The sequence below is a fragment of the Camelus ferus genome, chromosome 29, assembly GCF_009834535.1.
Source record: "Camelus ferus isolate YT-003-E chromosome 29, BCGSAC_Cfer_1.0, whole genome shotgun sequence".
NCBI lineage: Eukaryota > Metazoa > Chordata > Mammalia > Artiodactyla > Camelidae > Camelus > Camelus ferus.
This window is the reverse complement of record NC_045724.1, coordinates 7,811,626-7,831,926: the sequence shown is the minus strand read 5'-3', so window position 1 is coordinate 7,831,926 and position 20,301 is coordinate 7,811,626. Positions and strand designations below refer to the sequence as shown.

Here is a 20,301-nt window from a genome sequence, read left to right as displayed (position 1 = left end):
ATCAGTCAATATATTAAGCACTTCTATGTTGGGTAGTTACAAAGTAAAACGAAGATGGTCCCTCCCCTAAAGACTGAATTCTCTAACAGGGAGTGCAGAACAAATCCCATAGTGTGTTTGCGTGTATGTGTGTATATATACATACACACACACACACGTATATTCATATTCATACATATGTAGTATCAAAACACAAAGCTCAAAGATTATAAATCCTAGATTAAATTTTCTAAACCCAAAAATGCTTTTTGTTTTAAGCTTTGTGGTTGGAAAATGTTTCTATATTGTGTAACATACTGATCACAATTTCAATTCTTACTCAAGTGAAGTTCTTTAAGCATTTGATAAATATTTCTACATATGTATTTATTGTATTTGATGAATTACGGTTGTTATAGATACTTTCAAACGGAGGAAATTAAGTTACTAATTCTAATACTGATACTAATAGAAGTTCCTATACATACACAGGAAATTGCTTTAAAAATGTGTGTCAGCTTCAGTTGGTGTTAGTTGTAGCTCTCTTCTCATAGTAAACCTCACTGAACTTACTCAGAGTTACAGTCCTTTAAGACTGTGCTGCCAACAGATACAAATAACTAACTACAATAGTAAGGAGCATGTTGCACTCAAGGCAATTTAAGTTCTCACCAAAACACTGGCATCTTACAGGTCACAGGTATAGGAATAGGTCATAGGTTGACAAATAGAGATGCTATGACTTGATTAGAATACAAAGTCAGTAACTGAGCTGAAGCTGAAACTTAAGAGGTGAAAATTCAACACCATGGTTCAGGATGTTGCTGGTGTATTTAATTCAAAAGAAATTATTAAAAGAAGAAGAACATACAGATGATCAAAATTCACTGGGCTTTCTCATTATATTCCCTGAGTTAACTAATTACTGACTTTGGTAAAAATTCATGCACCCTGACAATAAATTATCAACAACTACACAGTTAAACAATTGAATTGACCTAGAAATTTGCCACGTGGCTAAAAGACATTAACAAATGCAATCATCTAGCATTGTGGCACCCAGGAAAAATGTTTTTTGGAACCCTTTAAAATCAGTATTTCTTCACATTTCTGCTCTTATTAAAATTTTCAAGGCAAAAATTATTATATGGATTATGTCCTGGTGGTAGGGTTTTAATTAGAAGAAAATATAACTAATTAACAGAAAGTGCCAACTTAAGAAATCATTAATTGATTTTTTTCTAATGAGTTCTGCTCACTTAATTAGCACTCATTGGAAAAACTGTTAACTCTGTTTAAAGAGCCTTCAGCAAGTGTGTATATTTCAATAGCCATCTAAGTAAGGACATGCATATAACCAAAACCCAACTCAACTAGCTAAAGCAAAAAGAGGGTATGTAACTGAAAAGTCTTGGAGTGGTTACAGCTTCAAAAGCAACTTGATCCAGGAGATTGGTATTGTCAGAAAACTTTCTTTTTAGATCTTTCATTTCTTTCCACATCTAATTGGTTTCAATACCAGGGAATTTTATTTTCAAGCAGTCAGTCCAAAATTATTTTTCTCACCAGTTAGCAATTCCAGCAGAAAAAGAGCTTCTTTTCCCTCAGAGTTTTAACACAAAAGTCCTGAAATTGAGACCCAGTGACCTATCCTGGGTCTCATGCCCAACCCTGGGCCAGTCATTGTGGCCAAGGGAATGCAGTACTTTGATTGGCTAGCATGGATCACATGACCACCTCTAACCTGCAGAGGTATTGAGGTGAGATCCCTGGGGAGGGACGTGTGGAGGAATAGAGTCCCCAAAGAAAACTGAGGTGTCCTTACCAGAAGACACCTACAATTTTTATCTGTAAATGTTTACTGTTACTATAACAATTAGAATAATTATTTAGCTCCTACATTATTCGATTTGAAATTCTCTTTTTTCAACCTGTCAATATCCCACATGGTTATCTTCATACAAATAGAAAGAAAACAAGCAATCAATGCAACTTTATAGAATAGCACTAATAGAAATATAATGTGAGCCACATACGTATTTATAATTTTTCAGCAGTCTTATTTAATATAATAAACAGAAACATGAAAATAGCCATATGTGTCTAGTGGCTACTGAGTTGGACAGCAAAGATACGGATGATTAGACCAGAAAACTTCCAATCATCAATGGGGGATCATTCGGTCAAACTTTTTCAGATTAGTACCAGATAATTATTCAGATTCAACTTTGTTTTCTTACGTAGTTTCTAAGAAATTAAATTGATATAGAAACTCAGAAAGTTAGAAAGAAACTTCCATGCTATGATTTCAATCTTTAAATCATCAGAACCAACCTGAGTGACGTTTAAGACCTACTGTAAATAATAGGATCTAAATCCCACACATCCTCCTTGGCTACCTATGGCACCCCAGGGTCTCAGTTTACAGTCAGTCCCTCACTGTGGGCAGGGGGCTTCTCCAAGCCCAGCCTATATCTGTTATTCTCTCTCATGGTACTCAGGTTGATCTTTCCTCTGTAGTAATTAGCACAATTGGCAAGGATATATTTATTTGCGCATTTATTTACCCCTGTATACCCCATTAGAGTATGAACTCCATGAAAGTAAAGAGTGTGTCTTTTGTTTAATAGCACCTGGCAATAGTTAGAACTAAAAATATTTTAAAATAAGTAAATCAATGATGACTTGCAGGGCCGAATGTTAAAGGAGCAATATGTAACTTGGTTTAACTTTTTATTTCATCCTCCTATCCTAAAACAAAATTCTAGTCAGTAAGTTTCCAAATGACATCTTCTGAAATTGCACTAAATAAAGTCTACAGTCCAAAGAATTCTTAGTCTGGGGAAAAGCACTCAATTGACAGATACTTATTGAGCACCTACTATTTGACAGGCACTGTTCTAGCCACTAGTGATATTTCATCAACTCTATATTACAGTTGGGGAGAAATAGCTAATAAATAAATAGATAACACATCATATGGTACTAAATAAAGCAGGACAAAGAGTTGTCAGTGCTGGGATGAAAGGTCCTATTCGTATGGGGTGGTCAGAAAAGGCCTCTTGAATATGAGAACATTTGAAAGAAGACATAAAGATAGTGAGGGGAAACAAACAAACAAAAAAGGCAGGAAGGTAAGGAGTAAGCAATGCGGCTCTTCCCTGGGGGGTAGAGTTTGAAGTAAAGAGAATAGCAAGTGCAAAGGCCCTGAGGTAGGAGTATGCTAGGATTGTTTGAGAAATAACACAGAGAACAGTATGACTGAAGCAGAAGGAGCAAGGAGAGACCGGTAGGAATCGAGGTCAGAGGTAGCATGTTTAAGGACTTGACTTTGACTTCCAGTGAAAAAGAAAGTCATTTCACTACTTGTGAATCACAGCATCTTTTCAGAGAACTATCTGCTTTAAAAAGCTGGGTGACTAGAAAAATAAATAGTGTTAACCAAATAGAGAAGACACGAATGTGTTCTAGATGTAGGGAATGGTTCAGGACTAAGGATACTCAAAGGTGAGAATACAGAAAGTGCGGTTTCAAAGCAGTGGGTAGACCAGTAGTTTGAGCTAGTGGGTTTGGGTAGGGAGTTGCAGAGTAGCGAGGTGAGATTGTGGAGGGCCTCGAATGCCAGACTAGGTGGCAAATCAAACTCCATTTTATCTAAGAAATAAGGAGTCACTAAAGGCTTTCAAAAACACACAGATGTCCAACCCAGCCCAGCGACCAGCAACATTCTTATTGCCATGGTTTCATTCCCTTTCCTATAAGTTACAAGTTTTTCAAGATTCTGCCTATCAAACATACTACATCTAAATAAGTACTAATAAATTCCTTTTGTCTTGGTTATAATCAAAACAATCCAAAACTGCCAGTTAATATTTTTGATTATCATAAAATAAGCATTTTCTCACTAAATTGACATAATTCTAACTCAAAGTAAATGTAAAGAGAGACATGACATAGAGGTGAAATATGATTTCTGATTGGGCTTTTAAAACAAAAAGGCGATGAGTACCCCCCCCCCCATCAGTGCCTTTGAAAGGCCTGCTTCCGGGAGTTTAGGACCACATCTGGCAACAGTGATCTAGGCTGTGTTGCTAGAGCTTTCTGGACTTATAGCTGGAGGGCTGCCACTGAGGCATCTCCAAATGGGCTCGAGTGCACTTTGTGTTAAATGTTTTGGCAGTTTCCCCAGTTCCTCACTCCATCTGTTGATAACTAGTGCAGCTCTGGCCTTCTGGTCAGTCCATTAAACGCTCCTTCCTCAGGGTCCTTTGAACCAGAATTAATGCTCCATTGATTAGTCAGTAGAAGGGGTTTTTAGTAGAAAAGGAATAAGCCATTTTCCGATTTTTTCTTCCTTCTTTGATTATCTCTGAGAATCGTATTCATCTCTATAAGACCATATTCCCTCATGAGGTCAGCTTGAATCTCATTATCTGAAATTAAAGTTTCCATACTGCCGCTTGCCCACGCGGATGAAATGACATGAATACTTTAGTCATCCATCTATCCATCTATCCATCCATCCATTTATTCATTCAACAAACATTTATTTAGTGAGAGGCAGCAGAACTAAATTAACCATACATCCCAGTTGGCCCAGGACAACTCCAGCTTTTCCTTCTGTTTTGAAATCATTATTATCTCAATCTCATAAGCATCCCAGATTGGACAATAAATTACATGGTTATCATCAGCCAAGCACAGTGTTTAAGAGCTTCTTTAAAAGTGTAGTGGTTAAGAACACGTGGGAAAGAGAATGCCTGTGATCAAAGTCCGGTTCCACCGTTTAATAGTTGTGTGACCTTGGGCCAGTCACTAATCTCTCCATGTCTTATTCTATGCATCTGTAAAAAGAGCCCAACAATAGATCCTACACCCTGGAGTTATTGCTAGAAATAAAAGAGTCACTCCACATGCAGACGTCTCACAAGCACTCTGAAAACGTCAGCTATTATTGTGTAAAAACACATCCAGTTCCCAACTTCACGGAAATAAAGGTCTAGCAAACACGGGATTTTATAGTTTCTCATTAACACAGACACTGAAATGTTACCATATATTTCATAAATATTTTTAAATATTATAAAGTATTACCTGTAAAATTACAAAGAAAGACAGTTTGATGATTAACAGATGTATAGTGTTCAGCCCAACTAAACATGGCTTGAAAAAAATTAATATTATTAAAAAATGATGAAAACTTAAGGAATTGGATGACATTGATAAAATCTCACCCTCAAATAGATTAAATTAAAAAGAATGTTACTCAGACCGCTCCAGTAAGCTATAACTGGCCTACTGGAGATACTGGCACTCCAAACTCCGAAAGAAAGTTGTGTTGCTTTGCTTGTTTTTAATAATACGGCCTCAAAGTGGATCATTAGTCACCAAACTTGCTAGACTTCTTTTATCCGTTTGTTGGCCTCTCACATTGTAGATGGTAATTAAAGCCGAATCCAGGGAAAGAGGGGGTGGCTTGTATAGCAATGGATTATGAACTAAAGTCCTAGCTTATTCACAATTCAACATTCAGGGAGCGTTCTCCTCCTTAGAGAACGTAACACGTAGTCCACAGTTCAACACAGGTGTTCTCTCCATGAATCACCCCCGTGATTCTTTTCCTAGGAGTTAACCACAGTGAATGCATTACAGACTCTTGAAGAAGAGCTCATTCTAAAAGTCTCTGGATTTTAGTCATTTAAAATGTCTTATTATGCTTCTGACTCTTCAGCACAAAGTGAATATTGAGCCCTTTTGTTTCACACAATTAAATTTTAATTTTAATTAAATTAATTTTAATAATAACATTAATAATTATACACAATTATATTTAATTTAATAATAAATTAATATAAATACACTTAACAAGCCTTTATTTGTGACTCTAGCTGGGTTACTAATGTTTTTTTTTTCATTGTTAACAGTAACTCCAAAAATTAGAGACACACCATCTAACCTACCACCATAAAAGCACTTCTGTAGTAGGAAATCTAGCATCTGATAAACGGTTCTGGAAGGCAAGTAATATATCAAAATGATAAAAGGGACAAGAAAATAAAGAGGTAGAAATGTCTTTACTTCAGAACACGTAGAAATAGAAAGTAGCACTGTTTAAAATACCGTCTTAAAACTCCAATGTGTACATAGAGTAAAGTGAACTTTATATACCGCTTAACTCGAATTTATCTTCCATTTTATTTATACAGTAATTAAACTCTTATACTCAGTAATATAAGAAATGGTAATGAACCTCTTTGGAAAATGATCCAGTTAAAGTGTTCCTCAACGTACAATAACTCTTCTCACCATCTCATTATTTTTCCCTTCACGCGTCTCTCACGTAATTACTGCAGTGATAACTGAGTTCAGTGTAAGTTTATGCCTCGCATAGGTGTTCACCACTAATACGGCTCTGCTGTCACGGCAGCAAGATGGAGACGGTCCCTTCGTCTCCCAGAATGTCACATTGGATGTCTTGGTTCTATAAATACTTCGCCTTGACATTTGCATTACACCAGCTGATCATTATCATGCCCTTATTTTCTATTTCAATATTTCAGTGACCTTCAACAGGAAGTATGCACTATTCAGAAATGTTCCTCCAGAGTCAGATCCTTTCCCCTTCAACAATTTATCTTTAACAATCTTCGGCTAACCCCAACTCTCCAGCCTCCCTATCACTCAGTGCCATCGAGATTCTTTTTGGCTAATCTGCCCAAGCAAGGAACAAAGTAAAAATACCTATTTGACCATGTAGCAAAACCTTTACCTCCGCTGGTCTGAAGGAAAATGCTTCCACTCTTGTGTATTACACATTTTCACTCCGCACCCTCACACTTACTCCACCTCCTGTTTGAGGGCAGTTCTCTGGGCCAGATGCTTATTTGCTCATGCACAGAAATATTAGAATCAGAACCAGTGAGGCTATGACTGGGAGATGAAGCTTCATTCATGCGAGAATCAATTTCTCCCCAGGAATAAAGGTACAGAGGCTAGAGACAGTGGCATCCGGATGCTAGGCTGTGTCGGAAGGAAGAAGCATTAGGATTTTCTGCAGCAATGGCGTTCCAGAGACTTTAGGGACTTTGGCAAAGGCCCTCATGGCTATTAGCTCCACAGAAGAATTTAAGAGTGGAGACCTTGTGAGGGAGAACCAGAGTAGGGAGGCAGGGGTGAGGGAATAGCTCAAAGTGGTAGAGCATGGGCTTCACATGCCTGAGGTCCTGGGTTCAATCCCCAGAACCTGCTCTAAAAATAAGGGACTAAGCAAACCCGATTATCCCACCAAAAATAATTTTTTTAAAAAGTAAGTAAATAAATAAACCCAATTACCCACGCTGTCCCCCCAAAATAGGGAGGCAGACATACTTTCTTGGTGAGGAATTCTTTCCATAATTAAGTTCTCACCCTGTATTTTTTTTCCATGGGCTTGAGCTTTGAATATTTGAAACATATATAATATTATTATATTATGTAATAATTAAATATATATTAATTATTATATTTTATTATTACATAACGCACTGGCTGCGGCAACGGTGGCTGTAACATTCCCTTCCGGTGTGAAGGAAAGATTCCATGGAAGTGAGTGGCCCTGAAGGGCAGCCTGGCCCCATCTGGCAGGTCTTTGTCATTTAGCGGGGGCCTCATGTGAAAACACTCTGCCTTCTGTTTCTGTGTCACCCCGTTAATTGTGCTAAAGAAAGGCAGTTGACACCTAGGCTGGGTAATCTCATTTAGCCCCAACGGCTACAAAAGTACTAACGCCATTAACTGAGGCCTTTCAAACTGGGCCAGACGCCACATCCACTCAATGCAGAAGGCCTCACTCTGTTACCGATCCCGGCCCTGCGGGAGCGTTTGTCCACACAGACCAAACGTGTCCCACCAAGTCAAGAGATTTGAAAAGGAGTATGTTGCTGTAATACCCTTTTAATGCCAAGGCCTTCCCTGCTCGATCCTGTGTCCCTGCTGTCTCCTGACTGTCTTTGGCTCTTTAACGAAAGAAAATGAAGAATGCAAATATAAACATTAAGTTACAACACAATTTAACAAAGTGCCAAAATTAATTTCAGCATCTGAAAATTTAAAATGACGCAGTTGATAACTCTCGGTGATAACTCCCTATGTGAGAAATGACCACAAAAAGAAAAAAAAGTCCAGGTAGCTCCTACCCAGGGCAGCGTGGGCTGCACTGATCAATGGGAGGAGAAAGAGAGGGCAGGACTTGCTAACACACTGAGCAGAAAGGTCACATATGGCTGCCTTCAGCAGCTTTGGCTGATGGACGGTGTTGTACGGAGGAACACCATCAGAAAGCACTGCTACAGCGGAGTTGGAAAAGTGAAATTTAGTTTTGCTTTATTTTAATCGTTTTGCTTTGGTTTGGTTTTCTGAAGCTGGCCCCACTGTTTTCTAGACATTACAGGAGAAACCGAGGGCCCTCATCTTAACCCTTAATTCTTGGATACATCGCACCCTTTTTGCTTTTTGGTGATAACCCAGACTTCTCTCCCTCTAGAACGTTTTCTGGGCTGGAAGTTACATAGATTGAATTGAATTTGCTGAAATGAAAGACTGAAGTCGTTGCCTCTTCTTTGTGGTGCTCACTTACCTGCGAAAACTCCTGTCAATACAGCCTCATTCCATGGACGTGTGCTGGCCCAGAGGGAGTTAGGGAAGGGCTGTCATCAACCATGAGGACCCCTGAACCCACTGTCTGTCAATACTCAAAGGAATGGGAACATATATCCTGCACTCATGAGATAACCAAGAGTCTATATTTGAGTTTAGTTGTACCAGGAGGTCCAGTTTCCATCATCTCCTCATCACAAGTGTTTTGAGTTTTACTTTCAATAATAATGGCTGCTGTTGGCTCAGTATGAACTTACTCCATGTGAGACACTGCTGAGTACCTGGCCAACATTGTTTCATTTGAGGCTGACAAACAATCCTATGAGATAGATACTATCTTTTTCCATCTGCCAAAAAGATAATTCCATGAGGACTTTTCTCAGAGAAACTTTACACACACACACAAACACACACACATATACACACCCCTTTAGGCAGTCTCTGCTTCCCTGTCACAGTTCAGTAGTCGTGGTGGCGTTAGAAATGCAGAATCAATGTAGAATGCTTTACCAATAGCCCCACCTAGAGGCAGGAGGCTGAACAAGCTAGAAAATATTTTTCCATGTTTCTTCCCAAAAGGCTCCACTTGAGTTTGAACTGACTTTGTGTTAATGTTTTGTTGTTGTTTGTTTGTTTGTTTTTTATCATTTTTCATATTCTTTTTTTGCAAGCTGCCACAAAGCAGGAATGAACGGGGTCTACTGAAGGTGTCAGTGAAAACGTTAGGGGGTTAAAACAAGAAGTGGGACTGGTTCCCAGAATGACCTGCTTAATCTCCAGTGAATCACTAGACATATTCCTGATAAACTTCAGAATAAACACGTCAACAGAGACTCTTAAGGCTGCCTGATTTTACCAGTCCTGTAGGAATTTATCTGAAGAGAATTTTCTTCCCGTCCGACTTCATACTGTTTAAACATCAAGATCTCTCCAATCAGGCCCCACAACGACCACCGTCAACTAAAATGTTTTCCTATTAATGCTTTTAATGAAAATCAATGCTTAGCCCATGGGATGTTTTTTTAATCTACCATTGTTTAGATATTTACATTTACAACTACTCCCGTGAAGGCTCACGTCAGAGACCAGCTGATCCCAGGGAATTACCCAGGAAAGATGGGTGTGTAATAATTTAGTCTTAAATCTGGATAGTTCACTATTGGGTAAGACTTCTCTTGGCTGCATAACTGTGAAGGAGAAAATGAATGTGGAATGATGTTAACACCTCCAGGGTCAGTAACACAGTTAGGACTTAAACACAGGCCTGACACCAAAGCCCATGCCGCTATATTTTTTCCAAAAGTAGACTATGAACTGCCTACATTACAATTATTAGGTATGCTTATCAAAAATAGAGATTTCGGGGTCTCACCGAAGAACCACAGAATCTCTGGAGGTGGATAGCAGCCTTTGTATACTTACCAAGTGCCCTATGATTGTTAACACACATTGTACAGGGCCAGACAGCCTCCCAGTGCTGCAGGAGAATTACAGTGCACAAAACATGGGGGGAGTGCAGGAGTGGGGTGCACAGGACTCTGATGTTTCTGCTGTAATCACTGAGCAATTACAGGGTTTCAGAGATGACCCAGGTGGCCTCGGCATGTTCACGATGGGGCCAGAAAAGGACTTTCTGTTGTCTGTGGCCACATGGATGTGAAGTTTGCACTGTTCACAAGTTTCCACAGAGAATTTGGTGCATGGGGTGAGAAAAGGGTGGAGGTGGGAATGGAATAAAATGAGAAAGTGAATTTGACGATTTGATTGGGGGAAGTCAAAAGGCTCATTGCAGGGCCCAGCCTAGGGCTGATCAAAAAACAATGAGGCCGGAGAAAGGAAGGGAACTTGCCCCAGTCCTCACCTGTTTTCCTCGGGCTTCTATGGTTGTTGCCGTCCGGTGGTTAATTACAGCATTCCCTGTTGTATAAATGCTTAGCGGCAACCTATTAAAACAAAAACAAAAACTCTTCCGTGAGGGTTAAACATTTCTTCTTCTAAAACAGTCTATCCAAAATACTCACAGCTGACAATCCAGCTAACCAGTTCACTCACCATATTCTATAGGAAGCTCCAAGGCCAGCGCATGAGGAGGGAACTGACCACAGTGCTCAGGGCTAGAAGTACCATTTATTTGAAAAGAACTCGCTCTCCAATCCGTGGACCATTACTCCTCCAGGCTTGCATTCGGGTGATTCTGAGATGGGTATGTTTTTCTTCCCCAGTCTCAGGAGGCCCAGGTGCTGAAGCAGTTGGCAGAGAAGAGGGAACACGAGCGAGAAGTCCTCCAGAAGGCTCTGGAGGAGAACAACAACTTCAGCAAAATGGCGGAGGAGAAGCTGATCCTGAAAATGGAACAAATTAAGGAAAACCGTGAGGCTAATCTAGCTGCTATCATTGAACGTCTGCAGGAAAAGGTAATCATAACCGAGTCCTGAGCAGGTGCATGCATTCATGTGCAACACAGCCAGATGGATTCTCAAATGCCCAGGCACCAGAGACATAACCTGCTGCAGGTGCAGAGGACAGCCGAGCCCATGGGCAGGGTCTCCCGGGGGTCTGTGTTGCCTTGGTGGGCAACATGGTTGAGAATGGGAGTGCCACTCAAAGCTGGAATTCTGTCACATTTTCCAGAGGGAGACTGAGTCCTGCTTTTCAAATGTATAAAAGGCTTCAGTATAAATCTTAAGAATCCATCTACTGGAAAATTTTAAATTGGAAATACTAAATATTTCATCCAAATAGTAATGAATTACAATAATCTATGGTAAAATAATAGATTGAATACTTGGTCTAATGTTTAATTCATATGTATTATTACCTACATAAATATTTTGGTCAAATATATTTGGACATATTTCCACACATTCGGAAAAATATATTTGTCAGAAAAAGACAGAATATTTATGAACGGTGGGAAGCCCATTCATTCCATGTAGGAAAATCTACATGGAAAACTAGCAGGGGGTGTTCATTTCCTCAAGATTTGATATCCTGGTGCCTTTCTTCTCACCAACCTGAACATACACCCACTCCCATCAGTCAGGATGAGCAGTGCTGGAGACCCTCTGGAAATTGTCCTGTCAGAACCACTGTATCTTTAATTCAGGATGATTGTGACTCAACCTTCACCACTCACCCAAGGCTCTAAAAAAAAGTCAAGTGGTGTTTCTAGGAATGGGACATGCTGATCTTAAGCCAGGATTCTCAATTACACGTTTAATATCCAGTGCAAGATTTACATCAATCCACGGCAATTCAGGAGAATTACTGTATTTGAAATTACCCATAGGCACGGCATATCCTTCTTGATTTCAGTTGTAAAATAGTTCATAAAAGTTGCATATTTAGCTAGTATTTACAGAAGTGTTGGACTTTAATGGGCAATTAAGTTTTGTGTGTGTATCTACCGCCACCCATCCCCCCAGCCCTGGGCAGCTCCTTTTTTCTCTCTTTCCACTCTTACCTGGGATCGACCTCCTCCCCCTCGTCATACAGACACACACACAGACAAGCACGCGTGCACTCATACAGTTGGTCCTGGAGATAATCAACCTGTGGAATGCTTAATATTCCTGACATCAGGCTGCAGAATCTCTGGGGTGGGGATGGGGGTGGGAGGGGATCAAGGCATCCATATATTTTTTAAACTCTCTAGATTATTCCAGTATTCCAGTATCTAGCCAGATTTGTGGCCTGTTCTGATGTAAATCTCAGCTGACAGCATCTCATCCTGTGCTGAATAATGCAGCCCACATAATTTTTCGGGCCACATACACAACACAACAGAAGCTCTCCTGGAATCTGCCACATCAAGATGACTACTACTGAAACGATACCTGTTCGTTAATCATGAGGCCAACCGTTTTGACACCCTCGTTGGCCCTGTCAATTAGCCAAGAGATGTGACACAATTCCACGTGAGCTTTGGCAGCAACCTGCCTACTGTCCCGCCCTCAGTCCCTCTCCTCCTCAAATGAAAGAATTGAGCATTTGAGCAGAGCATGGGGAAATGTCCTTAGATGGTGATGGGTCACAATTTGGACTGAGAGGAAGGTGTCCTTTGATGGAGGCTATGATGGTATTCTCGGCATCATTTGCTGCTGAATTCCCACAGACCTCTGGGAATCCCAGCCATGTTAGCACAAAACCTTTAGCTGAAACTGTAAGCCTAAAGCAAAAGCAATCCCGGTTGCCCTTTAGAATCTACTGAAGAGCTTCTTCAAAATGATGTCATTGTCTGGGCAGAACCCAGAGATGGGCATTATTTTTAAAGCTTAGCCAGAGTTGAGAACCACTGAGCCAAAGGCTTCTTAAATAGGTTGTGTTATGCTGTCATAATTATATTTAAGTATTTTTTATCTTGGTTCTGTAAAAGTCTTCTTTCTTCCTTCAAACAGTAATGTTACACTCTTTTTCAAGTTTCCATTTCTGTTTCCATAGCACTTCATCTCAACACTCCAGCTTATTATATAGAAAAGAATCAAATGAGGGGGGTGTGGGCAGAAGGATGCCTGTGCCACAGAGACCTACATTAGGCTGATCTATTTCTGTCACTCAAATTGAGTGCTGTAAATAGTCATACCCAGGACTTAAAAAGGAGCTTCAGGTGGTGTTCAGGGATGAGAGAAGTCAAAAAACCAGACTTCCTTGACAACTCCTTTACCTTACCCAACCACAAAGTCCAGAAATTAGACCCTGTTTCAATGTAATTGATATTTTCACCTCTAACAATAGAGAAAAGATCAAGTGAAAACATTATAGTTATTATTTTAGTTAAAGTAGTATCACATAATATGATGTAGCTTAAAATGATTTTTTTAAAATATTTTTTTCTTAAGAGAGTCAGACTCTGATTCTTGCCCTAAGAGATGATTTTGATGATAAATAACTCTACAGATAAAGATTTTCAACCATTATCAATTTCCATCCACTTGCAACCTTTCATTCTTCTCATCTGACTATGTTTTTCTGTCCTTATGATTCACAAATGCCATTTGTGTAACTATTTCCTATGGGATATGTCTGGAAAATGAATCATGAGAGGAAAAAGATGATTATAACTAGCCTTTACTGATTTCTCACTGTAGGCCAGGCACATTTAACCCAAACAACAATGCTGAAAGGAAATATTGTTATCATCCTCATTTCACATCTAAGGAACCTGGTCCTTAGGGAGGTTAAGCCATTTGGCCAGGATCACAAAGCTAAGTAGTAGATCATGGAGTCTCAGTTTGAACCTATGTTCGAACCCGTGTCTCTTTGACTCCAAACTTGCATGCTAGGCTCAAGCTGTAACTTTGTCATTCACAACACACTGCAGAGTAAGCAGGCTTGGCAGCAGCATGGAAGTTTATACTCCTCCATGACCAGTGTCATCTTCATGTATGAAAATGCACTTTCCTGCACGCCCAGCCACTCCTGACCCCTCTTTGGTATTGGAATTGCATAGTTATTAGTGAAAAGAAGGATTCTGATGATGTCGATTTGCATTTAAATAGACTTACATACCAGAATTTCATGCATTGATACCCTAATTTATCTAGTTCAAGCTGCTTTTTTACATTTGCTATCTAGTGAAGTGAAGGGAATATTAAAAGGTAAGGGGAAAAAAAGAAAAAAAGAAAAGATATCAGATGTCTTGGCTTCCAGTACAGAAATATCTCTAATCACATTTTCTCAGAGAATCAGAATGTTTTCTAAAACCACCTCTCATACATTTTTGCATATCAAAGGAACAGTTGCATATAATGCTAAAACACTATTTATTACACAATATTGATGGGAGGCCGGGGCTAAACTGCAGGGAGCATCCTAAATTTAGATCTGCTTCAGTCTGTCCAGCCCAGTGTGTCTGACAGTGGCTGGCAAATATTAGAAGCTCAAAAACGAAATGAATATTATCAATGATAGACTTGACTCTGAATCATAGCTGCTTCAGTGACTAGTAATTGCCAACAGTTTACTAGTAAGAAAAACAGACTCTTCTGAAAATTACATGTCTCCTGCATATCTGCCTCTGATTCTCCCACATTTTTATATAAGGTTACATTACAATTTCATGAATATGTATTTGACGAATTGAATGTAAAATTTTCAAATAATAGATTTACTGAAATACTTGAAAATCAACACTATTTTTCCTTTTTTTCATGTTATCTGAAGCTCAAAGGTTATAATTGTTCTTTCCAACAGCAAAAATCCATTTCTTTACAACTAATTTTGAGTTGACGAAATAGTGTGCTCCAAGGTAGCCTACTTATTATAATGTTTCCTGTTACATTATAAATTTGAGTTCATATGAATCTTTAGATTTGAGGCTGGCTTTTTCCTAGCAGAGTGATGGTCTGGACTTTTTCTCAATTTTTGTCGGATCTCAGCTCTTACTGATTAGTTTCTTTCTGCATGAGGAAAACATTTTGCGGCATCTTTTTTCTCATAATAGCATAACAAAAAGAAAGGAAGAGAGCTGTCCATGCTGGTTCCCCAGGGACATTACCAACCAGGACATGATTTCTCTATACACGTTTTTCCCTTTCTTTCCATGGCTTTTTATATAGACAAAAAGCTCATTTAAAGCAATTAAATAAAATTGCTTTTAAATTCTTTCTTGGGAGTCAAACTCCTGCTTACTCTAATTCTGTATCGTTGAAGGAATGCCTTGGATGTGCCTTTTTCTCCCAGAATCTGCATTTGAAAAGACACATTTTTCCACACAACTATTAAATTTTCTCCTCACACTCTCATTGGGGTTGCACAGCAGTGGTTAAGAGGGGGCGCTGTAGAGCCAGGTTCCCAGGGTTGATTTCAGCTCTGCTGCTTGTTAGTCATGTGCTCTTGGGCAAGCAACTTAGCCTTTCTGTGCCTCAGTTTCTGCATCTGTAAAATGGGAACCATCATAGAGCCTCCAAACCACAGGACTGTTGTGAGGATCGAGGGAGTTAATACAGGTAAAGTCTGTGCTTGTGTAGAACTGGTATATATTAAGTGCCTAATAAATGCTTAATATTATAAAGAAACTATAAGCAAAGACTCATTTCTGCTTATAGGTTTAATGATAAGATTTCCTTTATAGCTGGTCAAGGTCATTGCCCCTGAACTAAAGGAATCTATATAGAGAGCCACAAGAAATTTCTGGAGCTACAGAGGGGGGAAATAGCAATAAAAAATTCTAAAGAGAAAAATAAATAATACTAAGAGTAACTGGCATTTTTCAATTTCAGTTTAACAAATTCTGACTTTGCACCTATGATAGGCAAGACTGTGTGCTTGTAATCACTCGATGCAAAACCATGAACTCAAAATACCATTTCACCTTTCCTCCAGCAGCTCCCCTCCTGAGAAAGTTTAGCTCCCAAACCAAGTGCAGTGTCTCAGTTCCTTGTGTCAATAAGCATCCGATCATGGGCCCTGCACCTGGAACAGAAGTGAGAAAATACAGCCCTGGCCCTCAGTGAGCTTCTGTGTAAGCACCTGCCTGGCAGAGCAGATGAGACAAGAACAGAAACGCCCAGAGTATAAGCTAGAATTTTATTTTTTGACCTTTTACAGCTGCCACATAAAAGGGAAGATTTATACAGGTTTTCAATTGGAAAGTGAGATCACTTTGAGTTTTCAGTTTCAAAAAAAAAAATCCTAATGGAGAAAGACAACTGCTAGAGGGATTAAAGAGTAAATTTACTCTCCTGACAGGTGGAGATGGAAGACTAGGGAACTTAAGCATTGAAACTGCATGAAAAGGCAATTCTGTTGAACTGAAGCATCATGTAGCTGGAGAAGGGTGGAGAGTAAGCCTAGAAAGATCATTCGGACTCATCAAAGGCATCGACTAATGGATTAAGAACTTAGGAAGTGCATAAAAAGTCCTCTTTCTGCATCTAATCCCCCCCCCCCCAGAGTGTCCACTGGCAATTATCAAACCTTTAAAATGTGAGGGAAATAGACAAACACCATTAAAAATGATAGAGAAAACAATACAATATTTTATTGCTATTCTCTGGATTTATACAGTAGACCTAAGAGTCAAAAACTAATCATAGGACCTTTAGGTCATCGTTTTAATCAAATGCAGTGATAACATTTTTTTAGACACTATTCATCTTCTATTATCTTCTGTAATGTGACCCTAAATGTTTTCCTTTCTTTTGAAATGAGACTACCTCTTAAAGGTAGACACCAAACTGGGTTACCTCCAGCTGAGCACATAGGATGCAAAGGAGTGGATGAGCCCTCATGGTTTTCCATGGACCAGACGAGGCTGGTGATGTTTCTTCTCACTTCCGTGTTTTTCAGGAGAGGCATGCCGCGGAGGTGCGCAGGAACAAGGAACTCCAGGTTGAACTGTCCGGCTGAAGCCACGGAGGGTATGGCCCGCCCCACCATTAGTAAATCCCCCTGCCTATATTATAATGGATCATGCGGTATCAGTATGGGAAATGTATGACATGGTTTAAAAAGAACTCATTATAAAAAAAAAAAAAAAACAGAATCAAAAATAAAAAAAAAATCAATGCGGTCTCTTGGCAGAATGTTTTGCTTGATGTTTAAAAAAATACCTTGGATCTTATTTTGTAAATACTTACATTTTTGTTAAAAAATACGAGTATTGCATTATGCAAGTTATTTCATAATCTTACATGTCCTGTAACAGGCTTTTGATGTCGTGTCTTTCCACTCAAATGAATTTGCTAGGTCTGTTCTTTTTGAAGCCCTCATGTCTAACTCCATTCCCTGCCCTTTTCATTCCAACGGAAAAATGAGGTCAGTAGACAGTCTTTGGTGCTAGAAACCCACCATTGCCTAATGACCTAGACAGCTTTGTAATCTCTGAACTTGACTGAGACCACACCTAGATCACAGGTATTACAACTCCACACGATCCGCCACATTTGTTTGCTCATAATCTACTGCCTAGAAACTACAAAACCAGGCTAAGAAAAACCACTACTCCTAGCATTTACTTCCGCTTCTACTGGGTTATGTGCTACAAATGTGCTTTGGCTGTAGAAAGGGATGGACGAAAAGACAGATCTGAGATCAATCTGGGTAGAAGCAAAAAGCTGAACCTTTTCAAGTGCGGAACACAGATCCAAACCCCAGTGGTTCAAGCAGCCGCGAAATCGCTCTTCATGAAGTGGGCTTAATTCTCTAGTTTCAGTTCTTTTGATGGAATGAATTACTGTGTCAGGTGGCTTATTTGTGGATGCCATGATTGCTGATGTTCATTTTTAAGCTCTTACCTATAGAACAAGTACATAATGCTACTGAATATTTTTCCACTTGGAAACTGTGAGCTGGTTGTTGCATTAAAACACACGCACAAAGTCAAAAACACTGCGGACTTTCACGTAAGCTGGTCTTTCTTCCCCAGTGTGAGGCGATCTTGCCTATTATTTTAAAAAAAAAAATCACGCCATCTGTTGAGGGCTGATGCCACTAAAGGGGCTAGGCAGGGCATTTGTGCCAACTACGAGAATCACCAGACACCCACCATCAGTACCTATCGCAGTTTTGAAGTCGTTTCTCCCCCAACTCCCAACTCCTGAAGGTTGCTGCCTGCATATTTACTCTTCATTAGTGCTATTTTCCTGTATGTCATTGTGAGCAAGCTGTGATTAATAAAGAATTGGAGTTCTGTGAACTAATACAGGTTTGGTCTGTTCTCTCGCCCTTCCATGTGTCTGACGCTATAGTTCAGGTTTTAAAAGGGTGGCCATGGGATAAGACAGTCTCCTAAGCAAAGAGACAATAATTCGAGTTTGAAGGAAACCAGGGTTTCCTGCTGATTCACTTCCCTTCTGGATCAGCGGGAACCATGGCTTTTCTCACTCCCTCTGACAGGCCCACACAGCGGGAGAGGTTTTCAATCTGTTCCCCTTAAAAACATTCAAGGTGGAAGGAGATACCACGGATTGGGACCAGTCATTCTGCAGAAGACAGCCCCCTTCCAAGCGCTTGGATGGTTCCTGGCATCACCTCATAGCTCCCATGTGGCCAGAGGACATGTTCCCCAGCCTGCTAAAATGTGATTTCCCTGCCATACTGCTGAATTTTGCGCTGCCAATGAAGCTACTGCACACATGGGCACAGCAGGGTCCTGTCAATGACCCAGATGGACCCTGCAGGACCAAAGGAACCACAGCCAGTTTTAGCAGAAAATCATAAATAATTGAAACCGCACAGATTTATGAATAAGTAAACTGGGCCATCGTCCATGGGAGTGCTAACAAGCCAAGTGTGGGGTGGGGGCCACCTGGCCCCGATCTTCAGCATCCTTTATTTGTGGGACCCTGGCATTGCACCCATTGCCACACATCCTTAGAAACATGAGTTCTGTGATCTTCTTTTGGGAAGCCAGTCAGAGCTTCCGATTAGCTGCATTTTCACTCTGATTTTTATATAACTGAGTTCAGAAAACATTACTTGCTGGGCTTCTACTGAGCCAGATCCTGTGATTAAGCCCTGGAAATATGAAGATGAATCACCACCAGCAGCTCACAGGCTCGTAACTTCTCTCAGCCCAGAACTGGTCAGTCCTTGCAGCATATGGAGGAGAAACACAAAATTTCTCTGAAGCTTTCTGAAATATCAGAAATAAGTCAACACACTTCTCATACTCTTTTGTGGGTCCCTAAACTGGAACTGCTGATCAGTCCAACAGCCTCATCTCAAAGGTGATGAAACTACGGCCCAGAGAGGGGTAAGCAGTTTTGCTCCAGGTCACAACACCCACTTGTCATCATTACTCTCCTTACTTGTGATCAGTAGATCAGCCCCAAATCTCACCACACCGGTGAGAATGGGTTATGTCTGTGGACATCCCTAGACCAGTGGTCCTCACATTTTGGCATGCTTCAGGGTCATCTGGGGGGCTTGTGAAAAACAGGACGCTGAGCCCCAGCCTCAGAGTTTCTGATTCCTGAGGTCTGTGTAGAAGCTTGGGGATGTGCCTCCTACCACGCTCCCAGGTAACACTGATGATGCACTGATGCTGTCTGTCTGCAAGCTCACTCGAGCAGCCCCACTGCAGTGAAATGGACCCAGGTGTGGAGCTTCCTGGTGGCGGCCACACCGAGGGTAACTGTGTCAGTCAGGGCACCTTTCCATTGAGGGTGGAGCATGAAATGAAACGCATTCAATCTTACTCAAAACAAGTGGGACACAAAAGAATTCAAGAAGAAAAAGATGAACAACTCCACTTGCAGGACAATGAAACAATAGAAAAAAAGCACTTCGGGGCTGGGTTAGGGCTAAGAGACTGGTGAGTTCAGGGAACCAATGATCCTGCATCTCTAACACAACATGAAAGGCTCACTGGAGGAAGCAGGATATATTTCCCCACCCCACCGATGTTGGGTTTGACCCTTGGCCAATAGAATAATAATGGATTTGCCATGAGTAAAGGCTTTAACTTAGCGAAGATTTCCATTTCTATGATCTGTCCTGGGAATCTGTCCTGGAGGAGCTGCTGTTAGGAGGAGAATGTGGACATGAGCAGACCTGAACCCAGTCATAAGCCTGGAGCCAAGCCCAGCGGACCCACAGTCTGAAACAGAAAAAAGTATGCAAGAAAAGTGAATATTTATGGTCATGAGCCACCAAGATTTAACATGGTTTGTTAACACAGCATTGTAAGGTGATTAATATAATGTCTGAGGAGACTACTGATGAGGTTAGATGAGCTAATGTAAA

General features: G+C 40.3%; 1 protein-coding gene across 1 annotated transcript in view; it reads left to right on the top strand.

The window, feature by feature from the left end:
* Nucleotides 1-18,254, top strand: part of STMN2 (stathmin 2) — a 41,716-nt gene extending 23,462 nt beyond the window's left edge. The window contains exons 4-5 of the mRNA XM_032469961.1: nt 10,836-11,027; nt 16,903-18,254. Of these exons, the coding sequence (XP_032325852.1) occupies nt 10,836-11,027; nt 16,903-16,962 (252 nt within the window). The 3' untranslated portion in view covers nt 16,963-18,254. The remainder of the gene's footprint in view (nt 1-10,835; nt 11,028-16,902) is intronic.
* The last annotated feature ends 2,047 nt before the right edge of the window (nt 18,255-20,301 follow it).